This window comes from Rattus norvegicus, chromosome 4 (genome assembly GCF_021556685.1).
Source record: "Rattus norvegicus strain SHRSP/BbbUtx chromosome 4, alternate assembly SHRSP_T2T, whole genome shotgun sequence".
NCBI lineage: Eukaryota > Metazoa > Chordata > Mammalia > Rodentia > Muridae > Rattus > Rattus norvegicus.
Genome location: NC_141537.1, coordinates 117,312,336 through 117,326,444, shown reverse-complemented (window position 1 = coordinate 117,326,444; position 14,109 = coordinate 117,312,336). Strand labels below are relative to the sequence as shown.

Below are 14,109 nucleotides of genomic sequence, written 5' to 3'. Positions count from 1 at the left end.
GGACAAAGTGTTAGTCCAGAATCCTTACTTTCTCTGCAGAAGAAGGAAGAAGAGGAACTTGCCCGAAATATCGCCATCCAGCAAGAACTGGAAAAAGAAAAGCAGAGAGTTGCACAGCAGAAGCAGAAGCAGCTCGAGCAGGAGCAGTTCCATGCCTTTGAGAAGATGATCCAGAAGCAGGAGCTAGAGAAAGAGCGGCTAAAAATTGTTCAAGAGTTCGGGAAGGTAGACCCTGGCCCGTGCGGGCCTCTGCTCCCTGATCTGGAAAAGCCCTGTGTAGATGTGGCCCCCAGTTCACCTTTCTCGCCCACGCAGACTTCAGACTGTAACACAACCCTGAGGCCAGCTAAGCCACCTGTGGTGGACAGGTCCCTCAAACCTGGAGCATTAAGCGTCATAGAAAATGGTGAGTCCCCTTGCTGATGCCTTCTTTCCACCTCCATGGTCCCACTCACCTGAGTCTGTCAACAGAACACTGTGTGATGAGTACTGTCTTTTTCTGACCTACCACCTGACTTGTCTTTTTTTTAAAAAGACCTTGAACCTAAGTTAATCTTACTCAGTTATTCTAAAAATTCCTGAAGTCAGACCCTCAGCTTTAATATATATATATTGCAGCTGTCTTCAGACACACCAGAAGAGGGCACCAGATCTCATTACAGATGGTTGTGAGCCACCATGTGGTTGCTGGGAATTGAACTCAGGACCTCTGGAAGAGCAGCCAGTGCTCTTAACCACTGAGCCATCTCTCCAGCCTGAATCTCAGCTTTTAAAGATTCTGTAAAAATGTGAAGTGTTCAGTGAATTAGAGATCACAGGTAGCCCTTCCTAGAAGCAGTTTTAAAATGTTTAGTGCCACATGCAAAGCAATGGCTGACTTCTTTAAAAGGCCACTCACCCCAGCCTGGACTGTTCCTACTCTGTCAAGAGCTTGGTCAGTGTGAGTATTGTGCTTGGCAGACGGTCGTGTGGTTCATTCACAAAAACTAGTGTCCCATCTTCAAATGCGTGTGAGGAGGAAGGGCAGCTGGCCCTGAAGGCTGACCTTTCAGACCCCTCCCTTGTTTCCTCTGAAGTGCACACCGTCCACTCTGGGGAATACTTTCTAATGTCTTGCCCACCGGTCTGTTAGCTTCTCTCTCGACTTGGCTTCTGACTTCCCTGTTTGCTTGAGGCTGCTGCAGCTCCTCTCTGTTCAGTCAGATTGATCCACCCTGCAGGACTCCCAGAGCTCTTCTTAGCCTTGGTATTTTTTAAATTATTTCCCTAATAGCGCCATCATCTGCCGGTAACTAGATTGTAACTTCTGCACGCCCGGCCTTAAGTCTTGCTCATTCTGTGTTTCCTGTGGGCTGAGTGGTCACTGGGTTGGTTGTGTGTACCAGGCCCTAGTCCGTTATCCAGAGATGCAATCGTCACAGTGTTGTTGCTCAGTCTGCAGGTTTGTGTTGACCCCGTCTCTGGCTTTCTGGGTCTCACACAGCCTCTCTGTGGAATTCATGAATGGTTCTTGATGTCTTGGATAGGTGTTATAAGCTGCTTTGGTAATGCCTACTTAGGGGACAAACTATCTTCTTGTGGGCCAATTTGGTTTTCTTCTAGCAGTGTTCCTCGGCACTAGGAGGTCAGTTAACAACCCTGAGTGTCAGTCCTCAGCTTCTACCTCGTTTGAAACAGGGTCTCTTTGTTGTTCACCGTGAGCTTCTGACGATCCTTCTGTTCCCACCTCTCATCTTCCCGTAGGCTTGTAGCTACACCCTGCTCTACCTGCATTTTATGAGGCTTCTGGGGATTTGAGCTCAGAGCCTCACACTTGTGCAGCAGTCTCTGTAGCCATCGTCTTCTCAGTCCCTGGGTTTTGGGTTTGTTTTTTCCTGAGTCTCACATTATAGCCCGAGCTTGAGATTCCCCTGGCACACGATTCTGAGAGCCAAGATAACAACCGTCTGCCAGCATACTTCATTCTTCAAAAACACTTTTAAAAGATTGTAGGTGAGCCTCGTCTCGCCTGGAATGGTTAAAACCTTCTCTTTTTGAAGGATCAGGATCTTAAAACACCAATGCAGAGATCCATCTGATCCAGATGAGGCAGCCCGCCTTCTCCAGCTGCAAGTGTGTACAGTCAGTAATCCACACCTCCAAAACACAGCAGAGAGGCAGGAGGAAGATAACACTACTCCACAGGGAGAAATAGTCAGGAGAGCGATGACTGCTCCCAACCAAGCCCAGAATCCTGTGACCCAGCCTCACCGAGCTCAGTCCTCCAGCTGCAGCCATTGCTGGAGTCTCAGCTGTCAGCTCTGATGGCTGCCCAGGGATCTCTGACCCTGTGGCCCCAGACTTTTCCCTCTTGTCCATTTCAGTTCCCACCATTGAAGGCCTGCGCCACATTGTGGTGCCCCGCAATCTGTGCTCAGAATTTCTCCAGCTTGCCAGCGCCAACACTGCCAAAGGCATCGAGACCTGTGGAGTCCTCTGTGGAAAACTGGTAAGGATGGCTTCCCTGTACGGGGCTGCTTCCTCTGAGGCCTCTCCTGTGACTGGGTGTCTGAAGTCTGACTCTGTACCAAGCCCTCCACAGAGAGTGCACGGCATGGTCCCAGGAGCAGGGGAGGCAGAAGTTTACAGGGCCAGACAGGCAGCCTACCTGATAAGTCTTAGACCAATAAGAGACCTCATCACAAAAACAAATTAATTAAATGTGAAGAAACACACAAAGTTTTTCTCTGACCTACACATGCCTGCGCGTACACATACACTGTAACACTTACTAGTCAGGAATGATACCCATGCCTGTAATCCTACCCCTTGGGAATCTGAGACAGAAGACTTTCCACAAGTTTGAGGTCAGCTGCATAGTGAATTCTGGCCAGTATTGGCTATATAATATAACTTTGTCTTAAGAAAGAAAGGAAGGGAGGGTGGGAAGGAGGCTTGATTCTAAATGGAGAAGGACTCAGTTCCCTTTGTAGCCTGTGAATATAAATTATCTAAGGCTGGCTTTTGTTTGTGTCCACAAAGTGTGCAGTCCTCTGCAGAGAAGGAAACCCTGGGATACAGAGTGCTAAGCAGTGAGTCTACTAGGAGATGTAGGACCCAGAGGAAAACAAGCCCGCTAAAGGAAAAGCTTAAACCCATTCCTTGATGCTCCAGAAAATAGTGACTTAGAACAAATCACACTTGGACCCTAGGTGACAAGGCCTAGGGAACTCTAGACATGTGCAGAAGACACTCTGGAGAGTGTCCCAAGATCCCTGAGCAGACCCGTTTAGCTGTTACAGGAAAGACCCTAGGGCTATGCCGTTGGCCTCGCCTGTGATAAGAGGGAGATCTGGGGCCAGCCTGTGCTAAGAGGGTGATCTGGGGCCAGCCTGTGCTAAGAGGGAGATCTGGGGCCAGCCTGTGCTAAGAGGGAGATCTGGGGCCAGCCTGTGCTAAGAGGGTGATCTGGGGCCAGCCTGTGCTAAGAGGGAGATCTGGGGCCAGCCTGTGCTAAGAGGGAGATCTGGGGCCAGCCTGTGCTAAGAGGGAGATCTGGGGCCAGCCTGTGCTAAGAGGGAGATCTGGGGCCAGCCTGTGCTAAGAGGGAGATCTGGGGCCAGCCTGTGCTAAGAGGGAGATCTGGGGCCAGCCTGTGCTAAGAGGGTGATCTGGGGCCAGCCTGTGCTAAGAGGGAGATCTGGGGCTTATCTCCGTCTGCGACTTTATGGACTACACAGGTAAAGTACATGAACTCTCGGCCTTGTGGAGTAAGGGACTTGGAGGAGAATGAGAGCCATGCCCAGGGTGCAGAGTATGAGTGAGTGGGGCTGAGAAGCCCCAGGGAATTCTTACCTGTTGTCTTCTCCTTTGCAGATGAGAAATGAATTCACAATCACACATGTTCTCATCCCCAGACAAAATGGTGGGCCTGATTATTGCCACACAGAGAATGAAGAAGAAATTTTCTTTATGCAGGATGATCTTGGACTCCTCACTCTTGGCTGGATCCACGTAAGCAAATGTGACAACCTGGGCTTGGGCTCCTCTTCTCTGTTAGAGCACACGGCCCACACCCTTGTCTGAGCAGGGAAAACCTCTCCAAAGCATTTGTCTCTGCACACATGACTAGTGCTCTCGTAGCAACTCAAAGTACCACCAAGAGCTTTTAGCTTTTCTCTAAACTTAATCTTTTACTAAAAAGAGCTCTTCGATGTTTTGGTGTCTCTGGCTGGTTGCGGGGTGGGGCGTGGAGTGGGGTGGGAACTGGCCTAGAATGTCTGTGGACATGCTATAGAGACTATGTACCAAAAAGCTGCATACGTGAAACTATTTCAAATAAGCCAAGGGACTCTGTTCCAATTGATGGCTGCACTTTGTCTTTATGGAGAAGCACTGCCCTTTGCACACACAGTGTTCAGTGATTGCTCATACACTGTATGCTTCTGAGGTTGATCTTCAAGGCAACACAATGTAACTCCCTCCCTAAAGAGTACTTGTGAATGTTTCTGGAATTTGTAAGGCCTCGAGCTCACAGAGCAAGCTGTTTTTCTTGGCATGTGACAGGTGTAAGTCACAATCAGGTGTTTTACTTCTAGATTCAGGAGGTCACACACTCGTAGTCAGACCTAGAGGAGTACTGGTGTGCGGGGCAGTCTTCTGCCCTTGCGTCCTGTAGAAGTACTCACTGGTTTGTCTAATTCACGATATGAAACAGCACATAGAAAACTTGCCGTGTTGTACCTGAGGACCCATAGAAGACCGCACAGAAAATGAGTTCACATGGGGAGGCAGAGGGCGCTATGTTCTTCAGAGGGTGAACAGAGGGCACTACAGGGTTCAGAGGAAGAGGGTTCACACCCAAGGTGACGTGTAATGAGGGACCAAAGGAGAGCTTTGTGGGCGAGGAGCCAACACTGGACAGGTACACCATGCTCCCACAGCAGTGAGCAGTTCTCTTAGCTGGGATTTGTGGTTTTCATCAGAAAGAGATGCAGGGTCAAAGCAAGAGTGCTATCTGGGGGCTGGAGAGATGGCTCAGCTGTTAAGAGCGCCCGACCGCTCTTCCAGAGGTCATGAGTTCAATTCCCAGCAACCACATGGTGGCTCACAACCATCTGTAAAGAGATCTGATGCCCTCTTCTGGTGTATCTGAAGATAGCTACAGTGTACTTATATATAATAAATAAATAAATCTTTAAAAAAAAAAAAAAAAAAAGAGTGCTATCTGGGAGGCTTCTGTTGCAAGCTGGTCCTGGAAGCCTCGAAGGTGGGGAGAGTTGACAGCAAGAAGTTATTCACCAGCAGCTGGGGAGCTGCTACTAAGGGACCAAAGAGTCAAGTGCGTGGTGGAAGGAAGCGAGGATGTGGGGGACTAAGGAATACCAGAGCCACAGAGCAAGGATACTGAAGGAGGAAATTCAGGACGCTCACCTGCGCTGGGCTCTAGCCTGAAAGGATTGAGTACCTGCTAGAGTTGGGAGCTCCCTGACAGTATTAATCCAGTGAGACCCACTGTGGCAATAGTGGGGCAGAGACTGTAAGGTTCTATAGTCATGGGAAGCTGCAGTCCTCGCATTCAGCAGGGTGAGATAGGATTATGAGTTGTGGCCAACCTGGGCTTCATAGCCAGACAAAACAAAACGAAACAAGAAAAACAAAACAGAGGAAGTCCTAGCATGAATGAAGGGATGGTAGAGGCTGCTGTTTTGAAGCTTGGCTCTAAGGGAGAGGGGGAGAGATGAGGTGCTCTTGGAAGAGCTGGGTGGACAGACTGATCACCTGTTGTTAAGTGTGGAATGGCTTGGTTATGTTTTGTTTTGACTTGGCTTTGATGATGCAAAAGCTCTGAGTGTACATGGACTAAGGGTGCAGTACACTGAATCATTAAGCCGACATCTAGGTGCACCCACTACCCAAAAAAGGAAACAGAACCCTGCCAGGAGCATGCTCCGCCCTCCCACTTTCTGTCTCCTAGAATGACACCCTCTTGCCCCCACTACCCCTTCCTCCCTCCCTTTTGAGTTTACCTCCTAAGTATGACTCCCTACTTTCCGTGCTTCAGCTCTGCTTGGGTCTCACCTTCTTGAAATGCAGTTAAAAGATATGTAATTCTTTACATGCAGCTGCCCAGTGTGTTTTTATACCTGGTGAGCAGTACAGAAGGAGAGAAAAGGCAGGTGGGGCAAGATAATGTGGCTTAGGACAGCACCACCTCAGAAGGGCACAAGGGGCTCCCGTTTGAATAAGGATGAAGCACACAGCCCTCAGTCAGAGAGATTGTTGAACTGATGTTGGAAGGCTGCCTCTTCTCAGGCAGCCTAAACCTCAGTGAGGTTGGATGAGGCTCTGTTGCTGGGCAATGGGGAGGCAGAGGGGCTTAGGAGGAGGAGTGGCTGGAGGGACGGCTCAGTGGTTAAGAGCTCTTGTTGCTCTCCTAGAGGATCTGAGTTTGGTTTCTAAAACAGCCTCCCATAACTCCTTCACCAAGCGATCCGACACCCGTGTCTGGCCCACCCGTGACACCTGTACACACGTGGTATCTATTCACACAGGCGTGCACACATGGAAACATAAGTAAGACCAGGTTTGTTTAAATAAATCTTTTTTTAAAAGAAACTAAAAGAGCGGCTGGCTCCACAACGGTTACTATTTAGACTCCAAATGTAGTTATAGTTTAGACTTGAGGAAGAACTTAGCATGGATGACTAGAGGGGTCTATTTCTCCATGAGGGCCCAGCTAGGAACACACGGAAAGAAGTTTGGCTTGGTTTTCTCTCTGACGTGTTTGCACCATTTCTTCATAATTAGGGGTTTAAGACAGCAGGACTGGCTGGCTGGATCAGCAGGTAAAGCATCTGCTGCCAAGCTCTCACTGGTGGCCCATCTCCGATGGCAGGAGAAAACTGACTCTCACAAGTTGTTCTCTGACCTGCACACGCACCCACGACACAGACAGGCAAACACGCACGCATGCATGCATACATATGCACACTCACACACACATAAATGTAATTCGTTTAATGAAAAAAAAAAGGCTATGGTTCTTCTCCGATCTTTAAATTTTAAGAGAAAATATAAAGGTCAGTTCTTTCCTTCAGTTCACCATTTATTTCCTACCTGAAGGCCATGACCTCAGCCTCAGACATCTCGATCCTTGCTGCTTGTTTCTCAGAGCTTTTAAAAGCTGATTTTTATGCCATGTTTTCAAGGCATAAAGTTGACAAAAATCATACAAACCCCCTATGATGTGTAACATGTTTTGAGACACGCAGACATTGTGACTGCTAAGTTGACCGTGCTCTTTGTATGAAAGGAAAATACAAACATCTGCCCACTCTAGGCCTGGAAGCTCACAGCTCTATCACAGGACTTGGGAGGCGGGGGCAGGAGGTGAGTTTGGGACCAGCCAGGGTTACATAGTGAGTTCTAGGGCAGCCTGGGCTTCAGAGTTAGATTCTGTTTCCAAATAAATACAATTCATCCCAGTCATTTGTGGCTCCGTGTTCTGCCTCGCTGCTGGGGTGTGTGAACAAGGCTCAGGCAGACAAAACACAGAGGCACTGGGCTACAAACGTAGTCTAAGATGAGCTCCAGCCCAGGTAAGAAAGACAAGACAGGCTGGGGCCGAAGTGGGGTGTCCAAACTCCTGGATACCCAGACACTGCTGGGAACTGAGGAGTCAGGAAAGGGGGCCTGAAAGCCAGCAATAAGCCTGGGGCTGGGGGGAGAGGGAATCTGGCTTAACTCAGCGGTGAGTGTCCGGAGCGCAGAGGGACCTTCTGTGGGAGACGTAGGCAGCTCAACTCTGTATGATGAAGGCTTACCCCACAGTGATTCTTGATAATTAACAGCCCTGACTTTTCAAACCTGTTTATCGCTAGCGAAAATGGATGCATAAGACTTACTCAGGGTAGGCCTGGAGTTTTTTTTTTTTTTTTTTTTCCGGAGCTGGGGACCGAACCCAGGGCCTTGCGCTTCCTAGGTAAGCGCTCTACCACTGAGCTAAATCCCCAGCCCCAGGCCTGGAGTTTAATACCTTTTGCAGGAAGGAATGTCTGGGAAGGGAAGCTTATTGGATAAACCCTTAGGGCTCATCTAGACACCTCATTGGCATAGAGAACTCTGTGTTCTGTGCCATGTGACCATCCTCATGTGGTGTGTATGGTCACGTGCTCCAGGACAGAAACTGGGTACAGAGTAGATGAAGCACCTACCATTCTCAGATACGAGAATTACTAGGGTTTCTGAATCCATTCAACCTGCCCAGTTTTTGTCTGGTGAGACAGTTCCACTTGCCCCACAGTCATTTTCCAGTTTATGGTACACAGTCTTGGACTGTGGTTGCTGTATTACAAACCTCTTGATCTTTCAAGGACCTTTAGAGTCCTCCAGCTTAGAGTGCTGGGAAGACACTCACTATGAGGGTCAAGTGTATTCCTCCTGGCTGCAACTCGAAGAAGGGGTTGGGCCAGTTATTGGGAGCTCCTCAGACCTGCTTCAGTGGGCCAGCCTGGCAACTGGATCATTGGAAATTCTCTGATCTGTTTCATCTTTCAGACCCATCCAACCCAAACGGCCTTTCTGTCCAGTGTGGATCTGCACACGCACTGCTCCTACCAAATGATGTTACCAGAGTCCATAGCAATTGTCTGCTCCCCCAAGTTCCAGGAGTGAGTACCAAGGAGGTGATTCTGGGTCTTACAAAGAGCAAAATCCTCTTTCTATGGAAAGCAATTGTGCGTGCATATGTGTGTGTGCACATGTGTGTGTGCATGTGCCTGCTTGTGCTGGTTTGCTTATGTATGCACATGAGCCTGTGCAGGAGGATGCCTGTGCATATATGTGGCGGCCAGAGGTTGACTTGAGATGTCTTTCTCTTGCTTTTCTACCTTACTGTTTTTGACCCAGGGTCTCTTGCTGAGCCTGGAGTTCGCTGATTCAGTTGGAGACCACCACTCTCTGCCTCCCTAGCCTGAGGACTTTAAATGCCCACCGCATGTCAGGCTGCTTCTGCAATACTAGAAGTACCATCTCAGGTCCCCATGTTTGTATGTCAAGGATTTTACCAACTGAGCCATCTTCCAGACCCTAAGACCTTTTAAAAGATAAAATTCATCAACTGTCTTAATTGACTGCTCTAAAAGGTTTCCTTTAAGCTCCGTGTTCTGATAAACATGACTTACTCTTTAAATGATATGTTAGTAATGTTGATTTTCTAAGAAAAACCTTCAAGAAATTTGAACCATTTAAAGTTACAGGATCTCAAGAGCCTAAGGTTAAAGGGTAAAAAATTCCCACATGGGGGGTTGGGGATTTAGCTCAGTGGTAGAGCGCTTGCCTAGGAAGCGCAAGGCCCTGGGTTCGGTCCCCAGCTCCGAAAAAAAGAACCAAAAAAAAAAAAAATTCCCACATGGTACACTCTCTCCAAGTGTGGCTTCTTTTCATTCTAAATGTCCTATTTACTCTGAATTCTCCTGCAGAGCTAACATGGAGACAGTGATGAGCTAGCCTTTTATTTGTCATTTTTCCAAATGTCACTTTTGTCCACTTAAGTTATACCACAAGGTCTGGTGACTCTGCACGCCATTCCCCCTCTTCCTCAGACTGAAAACCTTAATGGACCTAACTAACTAACTGTTTGTTGGCCCTTCTTTTGTTCCTGCTTAAATCTGTTGTTGATTTGCTCAAAGGAATTTTTCACTTTGGTTTTAATTTTCAACTAGAGAATTCCTCTTTGGAGACTAGAGAGATGGCTCAGCAGTTTACAGCACTTGTTGCTTTTGCAAAGGACCTGGGTTCAACTCCCAGAACCTACATAGTGGCTCTTGCTTTCCTGTCACCTGTCACTCCAGTTCCAAGGCTTCTGATTCTCCTGACCTCATTGTGTCCCAGGCATGTAAGCCGAGCACTCATAGAATAGAATAAATGTCTTTATAAAGAAGAATTCCTGTTTGATTCTTCTTTATAATCACCAGATAAATTACTCTTTAACTATGACCCAGTCTCCAGAGAAGAGAGCTATAAGCCAGTATACTTACTGTGAAAGCTGTCTCAAAATTACCTCAGCCTGCTGAATCAGTGTGCTTGCCTGGAATGTGTGTGTGTGTGTGATAGAAAGGAGAGGTCTTAGTGAGAGTTTCTATTGCTGTGAAGAGACACCATGACCACAGCAGCTCTTATAAAGGACAGCATTAATTGGGGCTGGCTTACAGTTCCGAGGTTTAGTCCATTATCACCATCGTGGGACACGGCAGGAATGCAGGCAGGCATGGTGCTGGAGAAGGAGACGACAGTTCTACATCTTGATCTGCAGACGACAGGAGATTGTGTGCCACACTAGGCATATCTTGAGTATATAAGACCTCAGAGGCAACCTCCATGGTGATATACTTCCTTTAACAAGGCCACACCTACACATCTCCTAATTGTGCCACTCTTAGTGGCCAGGCATCCAAACACATGAGTCTATTGGGTCCATTCCTATTCACACTGCCACCGGGAGGGAAACAGACAAGATGGGTGTTAAGGTTGAGGAGATGGACTCCTCTGCTTGACTCCAAGTCTACCCTTTCTTGTTTCAGGACTGGATTCTTTAAATTAACTGACTATGGCCTTCAAGAGATTTCAACCTGCCGGCAGAAAGGCTTTCACCCCCATGGCAGAGACCCACCGCTGTTCTGTGTACGTATCTATGTAGAAGCCAGCAAGTACAGTGTACATATGTATGTAGAAGCCAGCAAGCACATGAAGTTCATGAGGTGCATGGTCCTTTCTAACCCACATGCATTCAGTCCTATCACTCACCTTCCCAGAGTTCCATAACCACATGGATGCAGGAAGCAGTGGGCATGGGAAGCAGGCTTGGCTCTCAGCTGTCACCTGGTGACTTCGAGTTTGTGAGGCTGCGGACCCTACCTGGGTCTTTCATCTGATCTGTGGGATAAGAACACTTACTTTACAGGATCGTTGAGAGGATGAAATTAGTGGCACGCTACTGACAGAATGCACGCTCAGCATGCCTGAGGCCCTGGGTTCAATCCCCAACACCACTGGAAAAGGAAGTAATAACAAAGTACCCGATGCATTGTCCCTTATCAAATGTTACTTTGTTCTCCATCAGTGACTAAGTCTCTGTCAGCCACTGCTTGAGAAGGGAAAAGAACAATTCTAGAATTTTGCATAGAAAGTGGGGTCTCCCCTCCCCAGGAAGTGGTTTTTTCTCCCGGGTTGTGTCTGTGATAGTGTGTTTAGCTGATCAGATGTCAGTGGTCAGATGAGCCTTGGAACAAAGAGATTCTGAGACTTTCCTCCACACCACACCATTTCTTTTGGGTCCAGAGAAACACAAGCAACATAGAGAAAGGAAGCAGAGCCATGCTCCATAAAATATGAAAGATCTAGGGATAGGAAGAAGTGAGACCCATGGGAGATTAAGATCATGGGATCTGGGAGCTGATTTTGTGTGGTAGAAGAGTTATTATGTATGTATATACATATGTATATATGTATATGTACCCTTTCATCAGGGGAGGGTGTGAAATTTCTCCCACGCTTCAGAGCACGAGTAGAGCTTGGTGGGAATGATGATTCCCAGACCCATTACTGTAATTGCCACTGACATCATGGTCTGGCTTCCAGACCAGGAGCCACTGACCTCGAGCCAGCATTTTATTTACTTATTATTTTTCAGAACTTCAGAAGAGTACTGCATCTATATCATTCCCACCCCTGCCTTCCCTTCCAGGCTCTCCCATGTCCCCTCTTCTCCGTCCCAAATTCATGATTTTTTCTTTATTATTGTACACATGCACACACACACATACACACACAAACACACACATACACGCATGCACATACACACACATGCACACACACACACACACACACACACACACACACACACACACACACACGTATATACAGCCTACTGAATCCATTTACCTTTGTTCCCATATCCATGTGTCCTGGGCTGACCACTTGGGGTTAGACAATGGATGTATTCAGGAGCTCAGCCCTGGAGAAAACTCGTTCTCCCTCTCTCAGCAGACAATGCGCTCCTGTATGTAGCCTGTATGTAGTCTGGGGAGGGTGTGAAATTTCTCCCATCCATGGCATGTCAGACTGATGCTGTCAGTAAGCTTGTCTTGTTCATGCAACTGTATTGTTGATTTTTCATGGATGCATCTTCCCCGTGAAGTCTAGGGCTCAGTGTGTAACAGCAGGCATCCTGTGCCTCTGGTCCCTTGTCTGAGATCATCCCTAAGCCTTGGGATTCCTGGGTGTACTGTAGCCATGTCATTTGTTTTCTGTGTTTTGATCAGCTGTAACTCTCTGTTACAGTGTCCATCTGCTGCAAAAGGAAGCTTTGTTGGTGAAGGGTGAGAGCTACACTTACTGTGGGTAAAAGGATGTTTAGAGCAGTCAGAACGATACTCGTTTAGGAACCCAGCACTAGTGGGTTCTTCTCTCAGGTCTGTGACCTCTCTATCCATGGCTAAGCTCACAGTACCAAGTACAGGTTGTCTCCCACCCAGAAGGCCCTGAGTTCCATTAGGCAACTCTTAGTCATCCCTGAGATAAAAATGCCTGCTTCACCAGTGTGGATGTCTGTCTCCCAGTGTGGATGTCTGTCCCCCATGGCAGATGTCTCCCCGTTCTGGTCATTGCTGTGGCTCATAGGTTTTATAACTGGGTAGGACATCCAATTGCCCCTCTTCCTTACCAGCTTGCATAGTGCTTCTCAATACTATGAGAGCCTGTCCTGAGCAAAGAAACTTTCCAGGTCAGTTCCAGCTCAAATCCTCCAAGTACTGTGTCTTAAAGAGTGTGGTGTCTTCAGCAATAGTGTCTTACCTTCAAGTTCTGGATGGTGACCAAGGCTAATGCTCATATTGTTTTAGGAGACTTGTATTCTCCAACCAACAACTCAGAGAAGTTTTCCATGCCTGGGGAGCACTCTCAGCCCACATTGTGTGTGTGTGTGTGTGTGTGTGTGTGTGTGTGTGTGTATTTTTTATATATACAGTTACATAGTTATATATATATACATATATATATATATATATATATATATATATATATATATATGATCTCAATATGTAACCTGGCTAGCTTAGTGCTCACTATGTAGACCAGACAGCCTTAAGCTCACAGAAATCCGCCCCACCTGCTTCTTGCCTTCTGCCTCCTGAGTACTGGAATTAAGCATGTGTGCCACCATAGCTAGCATATTTTATGTATATTTAAAGTAAACTTATAAAATGGCATGCTTCCATGTGTTTTCAAGCACCCTTAATGTTATTTATCTTGTCTTCCCTCTCTCCCTGTATTAGCCTTCCTCCCCATCCCCAGCCAAGTCCCCCATTACTCTCTTAAACCCCTCTGTAGCACTTGCTTCCTCCTGCTCCCCTCTCTAGAGCTCTTGATCTGCCTCCCTGCCATGGCCCCGGTCTACTCTCCTGGCTTCTTCTCATCTGTCAGGGTACAGACTCCAATGTAAAGATTCAGAGCTAAAATTGACAAAATGTTTGACATTTGTCTTTCTGAATCTGGGTTACCTCTTGAGCGGGCATTTTAAATGAGAGGTTTGAGACCAGAGATAGAGCTCAGCTGGTGGAGGGCTTTCCTCACACGCCCCAGACCCTGGCTCCAATCCCCAGGACTAACGAACGGCGCATAGTAGTACATACTTATAATACTAACACTCAGAGGTAGCACCACAAAGATGGAGGCCATCCTGGGCTACCTAGGGAATTTGAAGATAGTCACATGACCCAGGCTCAAATAAATATTTTTTAAATGGACGTAAAGATTTTCCACAACTTCATTGTTTCTCCTTTTTCTCTGTTTCAGGACTGCAGCCATGTCACTGTCAAAGACAGAATTGTGACGATCACAGACCTTCGATAAATCTCAGTCATGAACCAGGAGGTGGCCCACTGGGTAAACACACTTGCCACCAAGCCCAACAGCCCAAGTTCTATTGCTGGGATCCCCCCAAGTTGTCCTCTAACCTCCATTTGTGTACTGTGGTATGTGTGTACCCACATATACACACACAGACACAGACACACACACACATATTAATTAATTTAAAACAAATAAATGTAAATTACAAAAAGAATCCTA

The 14,109-nt window shown here is 47.3% G+C and overlaps 1 protein-coding gene across 5 annotated transcripts in view; it reads left to right on the top strand.

The window, feature by feature from the left end:
• Stambp (Stam binding protein) overlaps nucleotides 1-14,109 on the top strand; it is a 27,464-nt gene extending 13,355 nt beyond the window's left edge. For 4 of the 5 annotated variants that reach the window (NM_001439654.1, NM_001439653.1, NM_001439648.1 and 1 more), the window contains 6 exon segments: nucleotides 40-406; nucleotides 2,364-2,488; nucleotides 3,856-3,993; nucleotides 8,539-8,651; nucleotides 10,563-10,662; nucleotides 13,834-14,109. In NM_001439654.1, coding sequence (NP_001426583.1) covers nucleotides 40-406; nucleotides 2,364-2,488; nucleotides 3,856-3,993; nucleotides 8,539-8,651; nucleotides 10,563-10,662; nucleotides 13,834-13,890 — 900 coding nt within the window. In that variant the 3' untranslated portion in view covers nucleotides 13,891-14,109. 5 annotated transcript variants of the gene reach the window in all.